Source organism: Saccopteryx leptura, chromosome 3, assembly GCF_036850995.1.
Source record: "Saccopteryx leptura isolate mSacLep1 chromosome 3, mSacLep1_pri_phased_curated, whole genome shotgun sequence".
NCBI classification, from domain to species: domain Eukaryota; kingdom Metazoa; phylum Chordata; class Mammalia; order Chiroptera; family Emballonuridae; genus Saccopteryx; species Saccopteryx leptura.
Genome location: NC_089505.1, coordinates 120,728,116 through 120,750,343, shown reverse-complemented (window position 1 = coordinate 120,750,343; position 22,228 = coordinate 120,728,116). Strand labels below are relative to the sequence as shown.

At 43.3% G+C, this 22,228-nt stretch overlaps 1 protein-coding gene across 9 annotated transcripts in view; it reads left to right on the top strand.

Annotated features, from left to right (window-relative positions):
* The window catches only part of LOC136400071 (MOB kinase activator 3C), a 59,887-nt gene that overhangs the window by 17,978 nt on the left and 19,681 nt on the right, over positions 1-22,228 (top strand). For 6 of the 9 annotated variants that reach the window (XM_066376130.1, XM_066376131.1, XM_066376129.1 and 3 more), the window contains 3 exons: positions 3,521-3,709; positions 15,095-15,196; positions 20,397-20,494. In XM_066376130.1, coding sequence (XP_066232227.1) covers positions 3,521-3,709; positions 15,095-15,196; positions 20,397-20,494 — 389 coding nt within the window. Of the gene's footprint in view, positions 1-3,520; positions 3,710-12,846; positions 12,949-13,797; positions 13,986-15,094; positions 15,197-20,396; positions 20,495-22,228 lie in introns of those variants that run through there. The other 3 variants (XM_066376134.1, XM_066376136.1, XM_066376135.1) reach the window with 3 other exon arrangements.

Below are 22,228 nucleotides of genomic sequence, written 5' to 3'. Positions count from 1 at the left end.
ACTTCAGATGTTTCTTTCTCTTCATTTATTCACATTTATTGTTTGCCTCGTGCCAGGCCCTATGTTAGGTATAGGGACCTGGAAATGAATTAGACATAGTTTCCACCCTGCCCCTTGCTCACAGTCTAGGGGGAGATGTTGAATTATAATTTTGCACAAGCATGGGAAACTGGAACTTGTTGAGGGCAGTTCACTAGGAACAGTCTATTTTGCCTGAACTGTAGGTCAAGACTTCTGTAGAGGAGCAGTAAGTCATAATGCAAGATGGATGGTCTGGGACAAGTTGTGGAGGCCCTGAGTGACAGCACAGAAGCTTGGGGTTCCAGAAGCTGCACATATAGCATTTGAGCAAGGAAGTGACAGGCTCAAATCTGGCTTTTTGGACCATGGACAGGGATACCACAGCCTTAATCTTATTTGTCCACCACTGACGTTTTCTGTCTTGAAAGTGATATGATGGATCCCTTATTTATATACTTATTTTTTTGTTTGTTTGTTTGGGTCTTTTTTGCTCTAAGACTTCTATAGAAAAACTAGTTCTTGGGCTCTGGAGAACTTTTATTCCCTCTACAGCAGGAACTTTATAAAGAATTGAGAGAGAATTGGGTCCCCAACCTGTATAAGACCCAGCAGCAGGCCAATCTGTGTTGGTTTGGTCTGGCTACATTCACCCTTCCTCAGCCCTATGCCAACAAGAGGTACAAGAATAAGAAAAGGATTCCAGGGCTCATCTGGGTATTTGGTAAAGAATGCTAAGAAGATGCAGGCAATATGAGAATCAGAAGTTCTTGTTCAGGAGGAAAAGAGGCTCAAAGAAATTTAGAATGTTGCCAGAAGAAATCAGGGCCAACCAAGCACTTAGAACCTGCATCATGTATCTGAAAACCTCCAAATTCTATCTCTTAGCCTTTGTACTTTGCTAATAGTTTATTCCCTCATGTTGTCTAACTGTGGTTTACAGAGTACTTTGACCACAACTGATCTGGCAAGCCATATCCCAAGCTTGACTAATAGTTACTATTTATTTAGCACATACTACAGTATATGTCAGGCACTGTGCCATGAACTGGACCTATATTAGCTCATTTAATTTTCACAACAACTCTGTGATGTAAATGTTATTGCCCCCATTTTATAGAAGATGAGAGTAAAGCACAGAGGAGTTAAGTATTATGTCCAAGGCTACCTTACTAGTATATGGTAAGACCAAAATCAGAATCTGGGCCCTAATGGCTCAAAAGCCCAAGTGCTTCCTACCTCCCAGCCCTAGAGTGGCTCCAAACAGCAGAATAGCACAAAGTCTGTAAAAGGAAGTCTGAGGGTTATTTTTATGATAGACCTGCTAAAGGTGGAACAGGGTGTGTGTATGTGTATCTGTGTATGTAGAGGAATGGAGTTGTAAGGAAGGGAAATAGCTGGGTTGGCAAACTTGCCTAGAGGCCATTTCTGGCTCACTACCAGTTTTCATACAGACCACAGGTAAGAATGTGGTTTACGTTTTTAAATGGTTAAGGGGACGGGGAATCAAAAGAAGATTAATATTTTATGTCATGAAAATTCAGATTTCAGTATCCATAAATATTTATTGAAATTCAGCCATAATCATTCATTTACATGTTATTTATGGCTGCTCTTTCCCTACAAAGGCAAAATTGAATAGTTGTGACAGAGACCATCTAATACACAAAGTCTAAAATAGTTACTATTTGACGGTTTACAGCCAAATTTGCCAACCCCTACGATAGACAACAAGAAGGGACCAAGGAGTTTAATACTGTGGTAAGACTAAAGACAAAGAACCTGACCAGGTGGTTGCACAGTGGATAGAGCGTGGCCTGGAATGCTGAGGCCCCAGGTTTGAAACCCCAGGGTTGCCAACTTGAGTACGGACTCATCCGGCTTGAGTTCAGGCTCACCAGCTTGAGTGTGGAGTCACCAGCTTAAGCATGGGATCATAGATATAACCCCATGGTCACTGGCTTGAGCCCAGAGATCACTGGCTTAAAGCCCAAGGTCACTGGCTTGAGCAAGGGGTCACTTGCTCTGCTGGAGTCCCCTGATCAAGGCACATATGAGAAAGCAATCAATGAACAACTAAGGTGCCTCAGTGAGGAACTGATGTTTCTCATTGCTCTCCCTATCTCTCTCTCTCTCTCTCTCTCTCTCAAATAAAAAAATAAAGACTAAAGGCAAAGAGGTGGAATTCAAAATTGTCTTTGAAAGTGTTGAGGCCATAGGAGAAAGAGTATAACCTGAGCTTCTTTGGGCCCTGGAAATAGTTTCCTTGGGCCACAGAGATTTGTTTAGGAATAAAAATATAATAGGAAGGGTTATTCTGTGTGATAACATTCTCTATTGGACAATAAAGAAATATTTAGTGGATGAAGTAATTTCATTCAGATATTTACTAGATCCCTGTTTTGGTTCTAGATACTGTTAAATGCTGGAAATACATAGATGAAAAAGATAATGCCCCTGCCTTTGGAGAACTTATGGCCTAGTGGGAGAGCCACATATCCATGTGGATAGCTGCCTTATAATGTTCTAATAGCACATTGTGGGTTCAGCTAAATGCTGGATGAAGTATAAAAGAGTTAGGAACTGCTTCTTTAATTTGTGAAAGGCCTTGAAGAAAGAATAGGTACAATTCTTCAAAGAGCTGTGTAGCGGGCTGAAGGAAAGTCTGACAATATGAATATTTGGAGTTTATGAGATTGGAAGAGAAAGAGACATGAGAGGTTCTGTTGCTGGGCAACTGGCAGAATGATATAATCTGATGGAGAAGGGAAAAGAGGAAGGATGGGGTTGGACATGACTTCAGCTTGGGGCACGTGATTTGAGGAAATGGTAAAACACATCCGCTTCCAGTTAGAAAACCTTTTTAGAAATTTTGGCACAAGGTTCTCAGAATTCAGATTTAATCTGCATTTGCAGAGCTTTTCCATTGGGAAAAGGAGAAGTACACATTTGTGTTGTAGAGAAACTCACAAATCTACTTTGACACAAGATAACTAGAGCCACAAGATTAAAAATAGCAGTGGACAGAAAATGAAGCTGACAGATAGAAAACTAGTGCTGATTATGCGTTTGACATAAACCCTTGTTCTTTTTCATACCACCTGCTGTTCTCAGCATGTGCTTTACCTTTCTGGCCCTGTTGCCTCCTGCCTGTGACACTTGGACAACAGAGAAGTGTCAGCTTTTACCCTCTGCATGATACTCCTGAGCAAACAGGTGTCCAGATCTGTCATCCAGGTCCAGTATGTCTTTGGTACTGGAATTCCACAGTGGAAACAGATTCTAAAAACTTTTACTCAGACACTTGTTAAGTCATCAAACACTCAATTTCAACATTTTCAAATCCTCAAATGTCTGATTTTAAAGACTGGGGGAATCTTGTGTGTATCTACTTACTGGTATAGCACATAGGTTTGGGGAACACTTAGGTTGATCTTTATCGTCTTTGGTTCTTTTAAAGAAGTCAGCATTTTGATATCCTTCCTACTTCTGCTTTTTGAAGATTTTCATGCCAGATGTGATGAAGCAGAGGCTGAACTGAAGCAGAGAACTGAAGAATGTCTGCTACATACAGAAACTGTTGAATCACTTCCGTGGCTGGAAAACAGCAACCCCTTGTCAGAAGCATTATTTTATTTGGAATTTCAAGTTTATAGAGGATTTGTGTTCCAAAAGTTGGGCAAACCTACAGGTAAGATTGGATATGCATTTTACTTAGACTTTTGTACTGCTTCAGGTTCAAATTTTCTATTTCCAGAGGAAGGAGTAGGTCAGAGGTTTTAGTATTCATTTAGGCAGCCAGGATTAGCTGGGCTGGCTGGCATGCCTAGGACAGTTACTTAATAGGGAGGAACACATTTCTACCAAAATAAAATGGCAGAGAGGCTCATAAGGAAAATTATGCATTAAGTAAAATATTTATTTACTTTTCATTATAAAACAACTAACTATATTGTAACAAAACAAAATACAACAGAAGTATGAAAAGTAAAATTCTGTACCCACCCAATTTTATTCTCCCAAAGTAACCATTGTTAAAATAGCTTGAGATGTATCTTTTCAGGTTTTGGGTTTTTTTTTTAACTTTTATGTGACATATATGGTGACATTTTAAAGTGTTCTATATAGCACGCTAATCTGAGGTTTTATCAGGCCTGGCAGTTATAAATAATGCCTCATTTGTAGATTGGGTCAGATGAGGTCTGGGTGAGGATGGTCTTAGCCTGATCGGGGAGTTTTCATGCTGTGCTGCTGTGTCATCCTTCATCTGAAGCTTCCCAGTGACACACTGTCTTCCATGGGTCCCCATCCTCAACAAGCTTCCCTTCCTGAATTCTATTCTCCCTTCTTTGATGATCCTGTTGCTCTTAGGGTTATGTGACTTTCATTAATTAACATCTATTGAGGGCCTCCTATGTGCCTGGCTGCATACTAGGCCGTAGGGGTAGAGGGATTAGACACGGAGGGTAGTAGTAATCTTTGACTCCATCTCCTATTGTTCAGCAGGATCAGTTCTGCTTCTTTCTCTTCTTTTCTGCCTTAGTTATAGACCTTCCTTGCCTTCCTATGCGTTGTTGCAGCAGGTTCACTCCAGCCTCCAGTCCCTCTCTAACGTCCAGTTTGTTCTGCACATCACAGGCAGTCTTATGGCCCTAATCCAGCTGTGCACAGTCCCTCCTGTTGTGAGGAGCAGTGGTTCACAAGTGTGCTCTGCAAGCCTTGCAGGCTCTAGAAACCCTTTAGGAGTATCTACAAGGTCAAAACTATTTTCATAATAATACCAAGACATTGTCTGTTGCTACCAAGCAGCAGTGGACAAGACTGCCTGTGCCTTAGCACAAATCAAGTCAGTGGCACCGAAATATACTAGCAGTCTTTGTGTTCTCATGCTACACACTCAGAGTTTTTTTTTTTAAACCTCCATTTTCACTTAAGAATGTCCTCCAGCCAGGCCTGTGGTGGCATAGTAGATAGAGTGACAACCTAGAACGCTGAGGTCGCTGGTTCAAAACCCTGGGCTTGCCTGGTCAAGCAATGAACAACTAAAGTGAAGCAACTATGAATTGATACTTCTCGCTCCCTGTCTCATTCTTTCCTCCTTTTGTAAAATCTATAAGTAGAAACTTTATTTTAAAAAAAAGACTGTCCTTGATTAAACAATAAGAAAAATTAATTTTTTTGAATCTCAACCCTTTAGTATACATCTTTTTAATATAAATATTTTGTGTAACAAAATACAAATGTTCATAAAGCAATTCTGCCTACCAAAGTACCGTGATGTTGAGGAAAAGCACGCATGGGATGTTTGAATTGCAAGCTGAACTATCCAGTGGTCATTGTTACTCGAGAGAGTTACTATTAGTGAAGCTGGAAAGTAGATAGGGGCCAAATGTGGGAGGGCCTTGTAGGCCATAAGCTGCGGGGGAACCTGACTTCGGCTTGCCTTTTTCAGCTTTTTATCCTATCCTGCTCACATAAATCCAATCCTTTACTCCTGCTTATTACTTTATTTTTTAAATAAGGATACAATCGACATATGTTTCAGGTATACAAATGATTCAATATTTGTATAAACAGTGTGGGACAAAAGTAGGTTTACAGTTGTTCATATGGAAAAAGACATGCTGGTTATGATTAGTTTAATAGCTTTATTAACTCTGTGTTTTACATACTTACAACTGTAAACCTACCTTTGCCCAAACCTGTATTGTGATCACCCCAGTAAGCCTAGCTGACATCTGTCACCATATATAGTTACAGAATTATTTTTTCTTGTGATAAAAATCTACTCTTTTAGCAACTTTCAAATATACAGTACAGTATTACTAACTATAGTCACCTAGCTATACATTACATTCCCATGACTTATTTATTTTATAACTGCACATTTCTACCTTCTGACTCCTGTTATTCATTTCACCTACTCCCCTACTGCCCACCTCTGGCAACCACCAGTTTGTTCCCTGTATCTATGCGGTAGCTTTGTTCTTTTGTTCTAATTTTGTTTTTGATTTCACATATGAGTGAGATTATGTTGTATTTGTCTTTCTCTGACTTATTTCACTTAGCATAATGCCCTCAATGTCTATCCATGTTGTCACAAGTGGCAAGATTTTATTCTTCTTATGTCTGAACAATATTCGTGTGTGTGTGTGTGTGTGTGTGTATGACATTTCTTTTATCCATTTACTTATTGATGGACATTTAGGTTGTTTCCATATCTTGGCTGTTGTAAATAATGTAAATATTGCATTGAATATGGGGGTACATATACCTTTTCTCTCTGTGTGTGTGTGTGTGTGTGTATTTTTCTGAAGCTGGAAACGGGGAGAGACAGTCAGACAGACTCCCGCATGAGCCCGACCGGGATCCACCCAGCACGCCCACCAGGGGCGACGCTCTGCCCACAAGGGGGCGATGCTCTGCCCCTCCGGGGCGTCGCTCTGCCGAGACCAGAGCCACTCTAGCGCCTGGGGCAGAGGCCAAGGAGCCATCCCCAGTGCCCGGGCCATCTTTGCTCCAATGGAGCCTTGGCTGCAGGAGGGGAAGAGAGAGACAGAGAGGAAGGAGGGGAGGGGGGTGGAGAAGCAAATGGGCGCTTCTCCTATGTGCCCTGGCTGGGAATCGAACCCAGGTCTCCTGCACGCCAGGCCGACGCTCTACCGCTGAGCCAACCGGCCAGGGCTCATATACCTTTTCAAGTTAGTGTTTTTGTTTTCTTCAGCTAAATACCCAGAAGTGGAATTGCTGGATCATATGGTGATTCTGTTGTCCTGCTTGCCATTTCCTAAACATATACTTTCTTTACACTTCCTGCCCTTTCTCTTATCATCCCTTCTACCAGGAGATGCAGTGACAGATCTGAAGGCTGCTTGTGATCCCAGAATCAGAGCAGGGGAAGAAGATGGACCTGAATCTAGACCTTTTGCCTCCGAAAATCTTACTATCCTAGCCCTGTTTGAGGCCTGTTGTGAATCACCACCCTGCTGGCACCTGGCAGACCTCAGATTTCTTTACTGTAGTTGAGTGAGACACTGCAATCTGCATAATGCTTCCCAGCCTTACTATACACAGGACTCATGGGGAAAACCTGTGAAATACCTTAGCCCTGGAATCACACGTACAGACTGTCATTTGATTGAGCTGATTTCACAGTGGCTCCTCTCATCCATCATGCGCTAAGTTTGACTAGCTTCTGTTTGAGTTAACCATTATCTGTGACCTTGTCCCCTATGTCGTAATGATATCATCAGAAACCAAATCAGCCATCTAATAGGTCTGGCAGGAAAAGAATGTGGCCTTGTACTTGATACAAGAACTGCCATGAAATAATCTGGTTGGATGGGTTTGTAGCTCATCTGACATAATGTGCCAAAACACAAAATACAAAGCTATCTCAGAGCAAGAAGAAACTTCTGATAAATTAGGTTTCAGATTAATACAATAATGATAAAGTGGTAATCATGCCCTTGTATTTATATAAGCTAGAGCAATGCTGACCCAACCTTTTTGACGTCATAGCCTGCATAGAAAGTGATACTGTTCAGCCTGACCAGGTGGTGGCACAGTGTATAGAGCATCGGACTGGGACACGGAGGACCCAGTCTAAACCCCAAAGTCATCAGCTTGAGCGCAGGCTCATCTAGATTGAGCAGGACTCACCAGCTTGAGCCAAAGGTTGCTGGCTTGAGCAAGGGATCACTTGGTCTGCTGTAGCCCCTCGGTCAAGGCACATATGAGAAAGCAGTCAATGAACAACTAAGGTGCCGCAACAAAGAGTTGATGCTTCTCATCTCCCTTCCTGTCTGTCTGTCCTTATCTGTCCCTCTCTCTGTCTCTTTATCTCTCTGTCTCTGTCACTAAAAAAGAAAAAGAAAAGACAGAAAGTGATACTGTTCAGCCTGATGTGAGTGTCACTATCTTATTCACAGCAGCACATCAGTAAGGAATCTCTGGTTAAGGTTTCTAAAAAAAAAAAAAAATTCTTATTGATATCTGGCTAACTGGCTGGCTAGCCCCTTCTGCCTTTCAGCATTAATGTTTAAATATAATGTAATAGTTTAGTTTGAATTCTAAGCCAGACTATCTAGATTTAAATCTTTGCTCTGCCACTTACTAGCTGTGTGACCATAGGCAAATTACTTAATCTCTTTGTTCCTCAGTTTCTTCATCTGTAAAATGTGACTGTAATTGTACTTACCTCATAGAGTTGTGAAGGTTATAGAAGTTAGTATATGTAAAATGTGGTATTTGTAAAGTGCTTAGAACATTGCCTGGTATATTGTAAGCACCAGATAAGCATGTGTGCCATAACTACCTGTAGTAGTAGGTTTATTTTAACTGCTATTATACTGCTTCAGAGAAAAAATGTTCTGGGCTCAGTCTCTCCAGGCCTCTCCTAATCGTCTCCTCCTCTGCCTCACATTTCTTAGTCTTGGCCTGTTCCTTAAGAGTGTCCATCCCCCTTCCTTTCATTGCCTCAGTTTTCTTTTGTTTTCTGTTTCCATTTGTTTGGGGGCTCTCAGCCAGCTGATAACTGAGAAAACCGTTGAATCAATAATTATACTCATCAGCTTCCTGTCACCTCTATTCCTTCTCTAGAAAGCTCTTGTGACTGAGGGAAATAAGTCTTACAGAATGGGAAGAGGAGTGAGTCATAGACTTTGAACAGTAGCATGACTGGCAGAGGAGCATGAGCCGAGCTAGCCGAACTGTTAGCAAAGTCTCGTTCTTCGTGGGAAAACGATCATCTAATATCACATACCAGATGTAGGAACTGGTTAGTTCTTTGTCAGCTCTACCAAAATATGGAGAACAGAGCTGGTGACTGTGGAGCCACTGTGGCTCATAAGACTTCACGGAGAAACGACACAGTTCTTTCAAAAGGTGGGCCTTGGGGTTAGCTATGGGAAGAGCAGTGGATCAGTACTTGCATGTCAGGAATATCTGTTACCTTTGTAGTCCCGCCGGGTGAGACTCCTCATCTGCTTTGTGAGTTCTCTGAGGCCCTCTCCACATGCAGGAGCTAGGTTGGTTGTTGGATCTGTATCTTTAACAGCCATTATGCTAGCAGTAAAATCAATACTTGTTGATTAACAGATTTTACAAAGAAAGAAGAATGTGCATTCCTACTCTTATTTTAATGGAGGAAACAAGATAAACTTATGCCTAGAAATAGAAACATTTATTATGATTGATGATGATGATAATACTATGATAGTGAGACCACATATGCTCTGCTTCTGCTTACCCCTTCGGCCAGTTTGCCATCACTCCCCGCATACTCTGCCCCAGCTAGCCTGACCATTTACAGCGGTGCTAACCAGCCATGCTGCCTCTCCTTCCGGCCATGGCACATGCACTTCCTCTGTCTCTCTCCCAGCCCCTACCCTGGCCAGTTCCGAGTCATCCTTCAGGATGAGTCCTTAGCTGTCCCTCCCAGACTGAGTTAGATGCTTCTCTTCTGCTCCATAGTACCTGATATGCCCTGTCACAGCACTTTTCCCATTGTATAGAAATTGTTTTACATGTCTGTGGTTTAAATTCCATAAGGACAGAAAATATGTCTTCTCTTGTATTCTCACTGTCCTGTATTGGACAGTTAGTAGGTGCTCTGTAAATGCAGTATAGGGGGAATTAATAAGTCAATAATGCTTTCACTTCTAGGTTCTTTTTGTTTTTTTACTTCTAGGTTCTTATTTGATCCTCACAACAGCCTTGTGATGTAAGCAGCCCAGGCCTTACTGTGATCTCATTTTGTATATGAAGGTGCTCATACTCAGAGAAGCTAAGCAACTTGCCAAAGCTCATGCAGAGAGCCAGGATTTAAACTGGGTGTCTCTCAGACTTGAATATTCAATCTACTGTTTTATTTTTATATTTTTCCTTTAAAAAATAGCATTAGAGACCTGTGGCAGCGCAGTGGATAAAGCGAGGTCACTGGTTTGAAACCCTGGGCTTGCCAAGTCAAGGCACATATGATAAGCAACTATTACTACAAATTGATGCTAACCACTTCTCCCCCCTTCTCTCTCTCCTTTCTCTAAAATCAATAAATAAAATCTTTAAAAATAATAATAATTTAAAAATAAAAATAGCATTGAAAAGATAAAAGTTAAAATAGTATTTGTTGTTTTTCAAGATTATAAAATGTCTTCAAGGCACTGTATTCCTAAAACATTTTTCTTCACCAAATGTAGAATTCTGATACGGAGAAATCTAGATAAGGTTTTTTAAAATGTATAATCAGATTCTAAATGTCAATGTGCATTGGAGAAAAATTTGTATTTTATTGAAAAATAAAATGTGGCCTGACCTGTGGTGGCACAGTGAAAAGCGTTGACCTGGAATGATGAGGTCGCCAGTTTGAAACCCTGGGCTGCCAGGTCAAGGCAAATATGGGAGTTGATGCTGCCTGCTCCTCCTCCCACCCACCCCCTTGTCTTTAAAATGAATAAAGAAAGTATAGAAAAGAAAAGAAAAACAAAATGTAGCCTGATCAGGTCATGGTACATTGGATAGAGCGTCGACCTGGGGCACTGAGGACCCTGGTTCGAAACGCCGAGGTCACCGGCTTAGTGTGGGCTCATCTGGCTGGAGTGCAGGCTCACTAGCTTGAGTGCGGGGTCACCGGCTTGAACATAGGATCATAGACACTACCCCATAGTCACTGGCTTGAGCCCAAAGGTCACTGGTTTGAAGGCCAAGTTCTCTGGCTTGAGCAAGGGGGCTCACCTAGAGCCCCTCAGTCAAAGCACATATGAGAAGCAATCAATGAACAACTAAAGTAATGCAACTACAAGTTGATGTTTCTAATCCCTCTCCCTTTCTGTCTCTCTGTGTGTGTCTCTCTCTCGTTTACAAAAAAAAGTGACTGAAATAATAATAGCATAAAAAGTAATAAATTTTATTGTGTACAATTTGGAGAATACTGAAAAATATGAAGAAAGTAAAAATCACCCCAGCATTCAGAGAAAACTACTACAGGTTAGAAATGACCTGGACTTGGGAGGGCAGCATTGAGTTTGAATCCCAGGACCACTAATTAGATGGTTGGCATTTGGTAAATAATTTAACCTCTTAGTCTCAGGTTCCTTGCTTGAAATATGGTAAAATATTTACCTTTTAGTATTATTGTAAGAGTTAAAGTATGTAAATGCCTGACTTGGTATCTGGCACATAGTACGTGCTCTTTCAAATTGTAGTAATAGTAACATTTTTGTGTATTTCTGTATCATCTCTCTGCTACACTGTTGTGTGTGTATACATGTATGGTTTTGTTTTTTGTTTTTGTTTTTTGTTTTTTTTTACAGAGGCAGAGATAGACAGGGACAGACAGACAGGAACGGAGAGAGATGAGAAGCATCAATCATTAGTTTTTCGTTGCGCATTGCGACTTCTTAGTTGTTCATTGATTGCTTTCTCATATGTGCCTTGACCGCAGACCTTCAGCAAACCGAGTAACCCCTTGCTGGAGCCAGCGACCTTGGGTCCAAGCTGGTGAGCTTTTTGCTCAAGCCAGATGAGCCCGAGCTCAAGCTGGCGACCTTGGGGTCTCGAACCTGGGTCCTTCTGCATCCCAGTCCGATGCTCTATCCACTGCGCCACCACCTGGTCAGGCTACATGTATGTTTTTTGAAGCACATTTATAGTAAGTATATCATTGGTTCCTCACAGGATTGCTGGAAAAGGCAGGTATTATTTTTAAACCTATTCTGTAGTTGAGGAAACTCAGAGGCAAATTAACTTAGCCTTGGTGCTATGTCTGGTACTGTCTGAACCAGGACTCTGTTTGGTCTCCTGATGCCAAGCCCATGTGCCTTCCCTATCAGCAGTGTGCTTCCTTTCCAGATCCACCTTCCCAGTACACCAATAGTGGACCACTGATCCTGAGCAAGACGAAGGCAAGGGCAGGAGGCACTGGAAGTGCTGGGAGCCTCCAGCTCTTACAGTCTGAAAACATAAAAGAAGTGCTTATTTCTCTGTAATAACAGACATGTTGCCCAATTCTACAGCAAGCGCCAGACTTCTTGCTAGAAAGTTAAAAACCTTTTGGGTTACATTGCTCTTTTTAAAAGGAAGTTTATGAGGGAATTCATAAAATGAATAGCTTTACTCAGTGTTGTCTACAGGGCAAAGGTGTGCCCAAATTTCTTTCCGTGTGTACATTTGATACTTGGAGGGCCTGGGGGACATGCACTGTACCTAACACCTAGTGTATATGCATCATTTTATATCATTTTAATTCCAGTGCATGTTCACTGATGGCTCATATATGTCTGACCTATACTAGATGCAGAGTAGAACAGGTGAGTCCTGGCCTTTAGAAACTTGGGGAGATGTCAAGGCCACATACAATTAGTGCTGTAATAAGAGTTTACAGCAGGGTGTTTGGGAGCCGAGTATGAAGCACTAGAGTCTAGTTCTGTGCAATAATACCATCTATTTGCATAGTGCCTAACTGTTTTTACAAAACTTGAACTCATTCAAAGGGAAGGAGACTTTCGATATGGGTTTGAATGGCTGAGAAGAATTCTTAGGCTAAGGGAAGTGGGTGAGCCAAGGACCTGCTTGATTGTAGAACCTTGCCCTCTGAAGAAGCTTTTATCAAGTGATTGCTTGCATAATAAATTAAGGCCTCACAGACTCTGCAAGTGGACTGTTTTGATAAAATAGAGAGTATGGACAGGCTCCAGGGAGGAAACTATCAACCCCTTGGTAAGATAATGACACCTCTCCCTTCCCTCTCCCTCTCCCCCAGTGTAAACAGGGAAGTTAAGCATGTTTTTTCACTTCACTGTCTTCCTAAATTTTTTTCTTCCTAGTTTCAAAAACAACTCTCCTTCAACAAGTTCTTTTTCCAAGGAAAGTCTTAACCATTTGTCCCTTTGGCGTACCCTCTTCCAATGAAATCCATGAAGGATAGACCAGGTACTCCATCTTTTTGTGTGTGAAGCCATAAAATCTAATATTGAGTGTGCGGCAGTGCTCAGAGGTATGCTTCTTCCACAAGAGGCTCCCTCAGCCCTTCTGTGGTAGAAACCAAGTATAAATTGTGGCTAACAGGGTTTTCTAGCTAGTCATAAGTATGTCTGAGTATCCCTTGTGAATTAATGCTGCCAGGCCTCTCGCTCCTCCTCTGCATTGCTTGCCTGTTGGCTGTTTTGCTTGTCCTTAGGCCTTCCATCACAGTGTGGGCAGGGGAAGGAGAAACAGAAGTGAATCCAAAATCAGTCCTCTCTGCACTTGGCTTGCAGTGCTGGTGAAAAAAGAGATGGGAACAAGGGTTGACACTGGACTGCACACAGAGGCAGAGCAAGCAAGACAATGGTCCCTCCTTAGCTTGCTTCCCAATGGTCAGTGTCCCCTCCCTAAGCTCCTGAAAATGAGTGACCCTGTGTTTTATTTCTGTAGAATTTCTATGTTAAGCAGCTTTATTCTTTTTAATATATGTTGGTGAAGGTGGATATTTGGATGCTGATATTTAATTTTTTGAGTTCATAGCGTGGTGCACAAGATATGTCTTGTGCTTGAAGCTGTTGGCTAGAGGAATATTTTGAGATTTTCTGTGGATTCTTCTTATCCATGTGTTTATCTGTTCTGTAAAGTATAATTGAAACTCTGCTGCCATCAGATCCTAAAAATAGAAGGAAGAATGCGCCTGCATTGAACTGTCAGACACTGGCTGCCTAACCATGCTTTCTGGACTGGGCTGTCGAAAAGGGCTGTTGTTCTGTGTGCTTTCTCCTAACGGCTGTGTGTACTTGCTTCTGAGAACAGTGCATAGAAGACGTGCATCGGCTCTAATCAATCTTCCTGAGCAGACTTGCCATTTCTCTGAGCGTGTTCAGCTGGAGTCCTCTGAGAAGAGAGTGGGCCTTTTCCCTCAATGGGCAAAGAGCCAGCTTGCATTTCAAAATCTCCCAGAAAAAAAAAATCCAGCAACCCAGAGCCCGTGTTTATTGAAGGTTGGTCTAAAAGTCTCTCACATTGTATGCCCCGTCAGCACTCGAGTGCCTCTATTTTAGAAGGATGTAAAGGTTTAATCACCCTGGTGGGGATTTAGACCCAGAGACTTCAGAGAAATCTTATTATTTCTAACTGCAGGCAAAGAGTATTAAGGCTCCACTCTGGATCAGGGGCATGACATGTTCTATAAGTAATTTATCTTTACCAGGGGAAGGCCCTTACTAGATAGAGTGTCTTAGAAACAGTACTATGATTGGGTACTGGCTCATTTTTCCTCCTTTCTCTTTCGCCTTCTCAGTCTCTTGCTTATTCTTTCTACCCCTACTTTTACTGCCCAATCTGTCCAATGTCCAAGTATCTGCCTCCCAAATCTTCCCTTTAACAAGGGGCTCCTGGTGCTTGCCAATGAGAGAGAATGCTTTTGCAGTAAATGAGCTCATCCAGCAGCCTGGTGTAGACCTGTCAGCTGCAGACTTCTGGATGGACCCTACCTGCATCCTCTCAAATAAGGAGCAGAGGAAAGAAGAGTATGCTGTGGCTCCATTGGCTCTCGTCTGCGCCCTTCAGCGTGAAGTAATCTAATCCTCAGACCCACCCCCTGCCCTATTGTACTGTCACAGAGGCAGTCTCCACTGAAGGCCTTTGAATCCCTGTGCACATCCACACAGGATGTTACTAATCATATGATTTTATTTGTATAGACCCCCCTCCCAACCCCACCCCCCTTCCTGTCTTTCTGGTCTGAAACTGGTGGTGTCACAGGTGGGATTCTGCTGATGGATTCATTGTTCTGTTTGGAGACTATAGTTAGACTGGTGGCAGATCTAAATCCATGTGCTAATGAGCTTGGTCAAAGCAGGCTTCTGCTCTCCTCTTTTAATCTAGCCTCTCTGTCTGAGTTCCTTTCCACAGTTAATGATCTCCTATAATGGTTTTGCCTTTAGTTTTGCCTCCTGGGTCAAAACAAATCAATAGTCCTCACAAATATTTAAAAACCATCAATGTAAAGCTCCTGGGTCTCCCCCACCCTCCTTTTTCCCCCCTCTTGGGTGAACTTGCAGCTTGATCAGTATAGTGATATGTCTTTATATCTCCACTTTTCTTCTAGAGATGGGCAGCAGTGAACCCCTTCCCATTGCAGAAAGTGACAAGAGGAAGAAGAAGAAGCGAAAGGCCCGGGCCACTGATTCCTTGCCCGGAAAGTTTGAAGGTTGGTCACACAACTCTCTTAGATCAGGGCCTGTGGCACCCCAAGCCTGGGAGGAGCATCCTGAAAGTCTGTGGGGCTAGATCACAGGATATGTGTCATCTCACGGTTATGTGTGTGATAAGAATGAAAGATACGGTGCAAGAGTCTACACAAAGGAGTGAATGAGAGAGAGACAGCAGAGCTGGAAAAGACCCTGGATGATCACAGGCCTCCTCTGAATGGTTAAGGGACAGAAAGACCAGTGTGTCAGGCTGTAGGTGGAGTGAGATTGCCTGGTGTGTTTCAACCCCTTTCAGATGTGCTCTTCCCCTCAGCTGTTCCTGGAGGGCTGCTGAGAGGTAGGACAACCATGTAAGAGGAAGAGAGGTACATGGCTGCAAATGAAACCTCAGTCTTCTATAAGTAGAGAACTTGACTCCAAGAGATTGAAGCTACTTGTGTTGTATGAGTTTGACAACATTTTAAGAGTGAATGTTGTGTTCAGAGGACCAGTGTTGGTCATCAAACATTTTGAACACTATGTGAGGCACAAGGCTCAGTGCTGGTCCCGTTATCACTGGGCATGTGGTGGCATGAAGTAAATCAATGTACTCTCTGCAAAGGACTAAAAGGATTAGTAGCCACTCCTAGGAGAGACATGTCCCTTCATCTATTTCAGGGGTCCCCAAACTATGGCCCGCGGGCCGCATGCGGCCCCCTGAGGCCATTTATCCGGCCCCCGCCGCACTTCCGGAAGGGGCACCTCTTTCATTGGTGGTCAGTGAGAGGAGCATAGTTCCCATTGAAATACTGGTCAGTTTGTTGATTTAAATTTACTTGTTCTTTATTTTAAATATTGTATTTGTTCCCGCTTTGTTTTTTTACTTTAAAATAAGATATGTGCAGTGTGCATAGGGATTTGTTCATAGTTTTTTTTTATAGTCCGGCCCTCCAACGGTCTGAGGGACAGTGAACTGGCCCCCTGTGTAAAAAGTTTGGGGACCCCTGATCTACTTTGTTTCTTTTGTGAGACCTGAAATAGCTCCCCCTCATGGGCTCTCTTCCCAGTACTGCAGATATGTAATACTAGTGAACTGATTGTTTGTTGAGTAGTTCTAGTAACAAGAGGACCTCCAACTCCAACCTATCCTGACATATGTAAAAATATTCACTGTGGGTAAAGCATGTTATTTAAAATACTTAGAAATGACAGCATGTATTTTTTTCTTTTAAAAAATTTGTATTAGGCCCTGGCCGGTTGGCTCAGTGGTAGAGCGTCGGCCTGGCGTGCGGGAGTCCTGAGTTCGATTCCCGGCCAGGGCACACAGGAGAAACGCCCATCTGCTTCTCCACCCCTCCCCCTCTCCTTCCTCTCTGTCTCTCTCTTCCCCTCCCGCAGCCAAGGCTCCATTGGAGCAAGGATGGCCCGGGTGCTGGGGATGGCTCCTTGGCCTCTGCCCCAGGTGCTGGAGTGGCTCTGGTCGCGACAGAGCGACGCCCCCTGGTGGGCAGAGCATCGCCCCCTGGTGGGCAGAGCATTGCCCCCTGGTGGGCGTGCCGGGTGGATCCCGGTCAGGCACATGCGGGAGTCTGTCTGACTGTCTCTCCCCGTTTCTGGCTTCAGAGGAATACAGAAAGGAAAAAAAAAATTTGTATTAAATTTATTGGGGTGACATTGGTTAATAAAATTGTAAAGTTGTATTATATAATTCTGTAATATAAATATATCATCTGTATATTGTATTATGTGTTCACCATCCAAAATCAAGTTGCTTTTCATCACCATTTTCCCCCTTTACCCTCTTCTACCTCCCCCTTTTCCCTCTCATAGTCACCATGCTGCTGCTGTCTAGGGTTTTTTTTTGGGGGGGTTGCTTAACCTTTTTAGCAAGCCTTCCAACTCCTCTCCCCTCTGACAGCTGTCATTCTGTTTTCTGTATGTATGAGTCTGTTTCTGTTTTGTTCGTTTGTTTTGTTTTGTTCATTAGATTCCACATATAAGTGAAATCATAATGTACTTGTCTTTCTCTGACTGGCTTATTTCACTTAGCATAATACTGTCCAGGTCCATCCATGCTATTGCAAAAGGTAAAGTTTCCATCTTTTTTTTTTTTTTTTTTTTTTTTTTGTATTTTTCTGTAGTTGGAAACGAGGAGGCAGTCAGACAGATTCCCGCATGCACCCAACTGGGATCCACCCGACATGCCTACCAGGGGGCGATGCTCTGCCCATCTGGGGCATTGCTCCATTGCAACCAGAGCTATTCTAGCGTCTGAGGCAGAGGCCATAGAACCATCCCCGGTGCCCGGACAAACTTTGCTCCAATGGAGCCTTGCCTGCGGGAGGGGAAGAGAGAGAGAGGAAGGAGAGGGGGAGGGGTGGAGAAGCAGATGGGCGCTTCTCCTGTGTGCTCTGGCCAGGAATCGAACCCGGGACTCCTGCATGCCAGGCCAATGCTCTACCACTGAGCCAACCAGCCAGTGCCCATCTTTTTTATAGCTGAGTAGTATTCCATTGTGTAAATGTACCACAGCTTTTTTTTCCTTCTTTCCAAGTGAGAGGAGGAGAGATAAGAGAGATAGACTCCCGCATGTGCCCCAACTGGGATACACCCAGCAACCTCCATCTGGGACCAAATGCTCTGCCTATCTGGGGTCATTCTCACAACTGAGCTATTTTTAACAACTGAGGAGCTATCCTCAGTGCCCAGGGCCAATGTGCTTAAACCAATAGAGCCATGGCTGCAGAAGGGTCAAGAGAGATAAGAGGTTGGGGGAAGCAGATGGTTGCTTCTTCTGTGTGCCCTGACCAGGAATCAAACCCAGAACATCCACACGCTGGGCTGACACTGTACCACTGAGCCAGCCTGCCAGTGCTACCACAGCTTTTTTTTTTCAGAGACAGAGAGTCAGAGAGAGGGATAGACAGGGACAGACAGACAGAAACAGAGAGATGAGAAGCATGAATCATTAGTTTTTCGTTGCACGTTGAGACACCTTAGTTGTTCATTGATTGCTTTCTTATATGTGCCTTGACCGTGGGGCTACAGCAGATCGAGTAATCCCTTGCTCAAGCCAGCAACCTTGGGTCCAAGCTGGTGAACTTTGCTCAAACCAGATGAGCCCGCGCTCAAGCTGGCGACCTCGGGGTCTCGAACCTGGGTCCTCCACATCCCAGTCCGATGCTCTATCCACTGCGCCACTGCCTGCTCAGGCAGCTCTTTTTTTTTTTTTACAGAGACAGAGAGTGAGTCAGAGAGAGGGATAGATAGGGACAGACAGACAGGAAAGGAGAGAGATGAGAAGCATCAATCATCAGTTTTTCGTTGCGACACCTTAGTTGTTCATTGATTGCTTTCTCATGTGTGCCTTGACTGAGGGCCTTCAGCAGACTGAGTAACCCCTTGCTCAAGCTACGACCTTGGTTCCAAACTAGTGAGCCTTGCTCAAACCAGATGAGCCTGCGCTCAAGCTGGCGACCTTGGGTCCTCGAACATGGGTCCTCTGCATCCCAGTCCAGCGTTCTATTCACTGCGCCACCGCCTGGTCAGGCACTACCACAACTTTTTTATCCACTCATCTATTGATGAGCACTTAAGCTGCTTCTAAATCAGGGGTCCCCAAACTTTTTACACAGGGGGCCAGTTCACTGTCCCTCAGACCATTGGAGGGCCGGACTATAAAAAAAACTATGAACAAATTCCAATGCACACTGCACATATCTTATTTTAAAGTAAAAAAACAAAACGGGAACAAATACAATATTTAAAATAAAGAACAAGTAAATTTAAATCAACAAACTGACCAGTATTTCAATGGGAACTATGCTCCTCTCACTGACCACCAATGAAAGAGGTGCCCCTTCCGGAAGTGTGGCGGGGGCCGGATAAATGGCCTCAGGGGGCCGCATGTGGTCCGCAGGCCATAGTTTGGGGACCCCTGTTCTAAATCTTGGCTATTGTAAATAATGCTGCGATAAACATAGAGGTGCAACAGTATATATTCTTACAAACAGCTTCATGACCAAAAAACCATGATAAAACCAAGAAGGTACTTAGTGCAGGGTTTTGTCTGTTTGTCTCTAACTCAAGCAGTGGGTGGTGTGTGTATGAGGTGGAAGGGATAAGGTGAGAAGGGATGGACAAAAGTCCCAAAGATTTTAGAATAGTTTCCAAATCAATAGGCCTTGCTCTTTCAATGAACAGAGTATTTCTTATTAATCAAGGATGACTAGTGCAATTATAGGGCTTCTTATAACTCAGGGTGATAAAAAATCTAATTTCATAGTTAAAATATGTTCTGCTCAGTCTGTGTGTTCAAGTGCTAGTCTGCCTCACGAGGAAAGAGTGAGGGAATGGAGGCCAAGGGAGGGGAGGTCAGCTCAGCAGAGGCCATGATGGAGCTGTGGTTTCCTTTGGAAGGGCTCAAAGAGTTTGTGCTTTTGTGAGCTTGGGCAGGTCACCTAAATGATGTTTCAACCCAAGCCTATTACTCTGTTAGAACTGCTCTGACTCAGCCCCTAAAAACATCATGGTATCCATTTGCATTTATGTCTTGTCTCCTGTTTCCTGTGGATGACTTCTGGAAACTTCTCAAAAACCTCCAATGAGTACCTTTGTGTTTGGTATAAAATAAAAGTGTTTTATTTCCCTTTGTATCATTATTGCCTAACACAGAGTTGGGCACATAGTGTGGGTATTCAGCAAATGAGTAAATGAATGCATTATGTCCATTCAAATTACACCCCTTCTATGAGGATCCCCCAGATTCACTGAACAGATAGATGTAATCTTTCCCTTCCCTGGCTCCTTTACTGTGTCTTGTCTCTCTATGATAGTACTTTTCTCTCTCTTGCTTTTTCTGGGGTCACTTGTGTACATGTCTGTCTTCCCCATTGAATTGTGACCCTCAAAGGGCAGGGACTAGATTTTATTCCTCTGTCTGTCCCTATTATGAGTCTCATATATTGCCTGACACATAGTAGGTACTCAGTAAGTAGGTGTGCCAAATTGAAACCCTTTCACGAACTTCATCTCTAAAATGGGGAACAGGTCTAGTTGTTGAGAAACTGAGTCCTGAGACAGCTGGGAAAGCTAGTGGTCTTCCCGTCACTGTGCTGAGGAGTCATCGTGTGCCTGTGTCATCAGACCGAAGATGCTGAGTGCATCTTAACATGAAAAGGGTGACTCATGTTGTTATTCCTTCATCTGTTTCTTCTCTAGATATGTATAAGCTGACCTCTGAATTGCTTGGAGAGGGAGCCTATGCCAAAGTTCAAGGTGCCGTGAGCCTGCAGAATGGCAAAGAATATGCTGTCAAAGTGAGTGTCTCCTCTGGATGCCAGGTGTTACTTCACATTGTCCTCAACTGAATAATTTTATAGCCCCCAATATGGTGGCTCAATAATACGGTGGCTCAATAAGAACTGGGGTCCAAAGCTGTATTCACAGGATTCAAATGTTGGCTTCTCTACTTGCTATGTAACATTAGGCAAGTTACTTATCAGTTTTCTCATCTGTAAAGTAAATGTAATAATAAAACTTACATAGTATTACCGTGAGGATTAAAAAAGTTAATATGTGTAAAGTGCTTAAAACAATACCTAGCTCATAGTAAGCTACTTCTTATTAATCTGACAAATGAAGTTAGCTTCAGGGAGCAGATTTGGAATTAGATGACCTACCTGAATCTGTTTTGACAAACACTACTATTTGACTTTGGGAAAGTCACTGAACCTACTTAAGCTTCAGTTACCACATCTCTAAAGTGAAAATAATAATACCTTCCCTTCCTGTCTCATGGGTTGGTTATGAAGATGAAAATAAAAATGAACCGGTATCAGTAGAAACAGTTTACGGTTACAAATGCTGTACAACGATGTCTGTACATATTAATGAGGACGGTGTATCTAGCTGTTCTACCTGTGTGACCTTGAACTGGGTCAGTTCACCCCTCTGTGCTTTCATTTGCTGACTTCCTATGGAAGAAGAGCTGCATCTAGAGCAGTGGTTCTCACATTGTGGTCCCTGCATCACAGTCTTGGTAGTTTTACCAAGTTTCCAAGTCATTCTCATACCCGCCAAAGTTTTAGAACCACTAATCTAGAAACAAGGTCTTATTAAATCCAAGGGCGCATTCAAACTTATTTCCAATCATCCACCTCAGCCACCAGGTCTAAGCACTGCCTCGCATGGGCAAGCTCAGCCATATTGACTCCTGAAAGAAGTGTTTCTTTTTTTAACCAACTGGCTATACTCTCAGCTGTGGATTTATAAAGGAGAACACTTCTGCTAAGCCATGTTCCTTTTTGCTGGAATATTGCTTCTTATGGTAACAAAAACACTCAATTCCTTTTTTGAAATAGAGCAGTATAAATTACAAGTAATTTTTAAAAATATGCCTTAAGTGTGGTAAAACTACAAATGTCAATTGATTTTCAAAGATCTAAATACATTTTTGGGTGACAGATCTATTTCTTCAAAGTTGGGTCACAAGAGAAAAACCAAGTCCTTCCTCCATGTTCCCTGGCATCTTTTGGCAAAGATGGACCCTGGCTTAGGAATTCTTGGATTTTAGCAGTTCTGCCTGTGTTTCATGTCTCTCCTGTTCTTTGAAAGCTTCCTTCATCCCCATTACTCTTCTTCCAGCACTGGGAGATCCTTCGGTAAAGCTTGTAAATTCTTATTCAAAAAGCAGAAAGAGCCCTGGCCGGTTGGCTCAGCGGTAGAGCGTCGGCCTGGCGTGCGGGGGACCCAGGTTCGATTCCCGGCCAGGGCACACAGGAGAAGCGCCCATCTGCTTCTCCACCCCTCCCCCTCTCCTTCCTCTCTGTCTCTCTCTTCCCCTCCCACAGCCAAGGCTCCATTGGAGCAAAGATGGCCCGGGCGCTGGGGATGGCTCCTTGGCCTCTGCCCCAAGCGCTAGAGTGGCTCTGGTCGCGGCAGAGTGACACCCCGGAGGGGCAGAGCATCGCCCCCTGGTGGGCAGAGCATCGCCCCTGGTGGGCGTGCCGGGTGGATCCTGGTCGAGCGCATGTGGGAGTCTGTCTGACTGT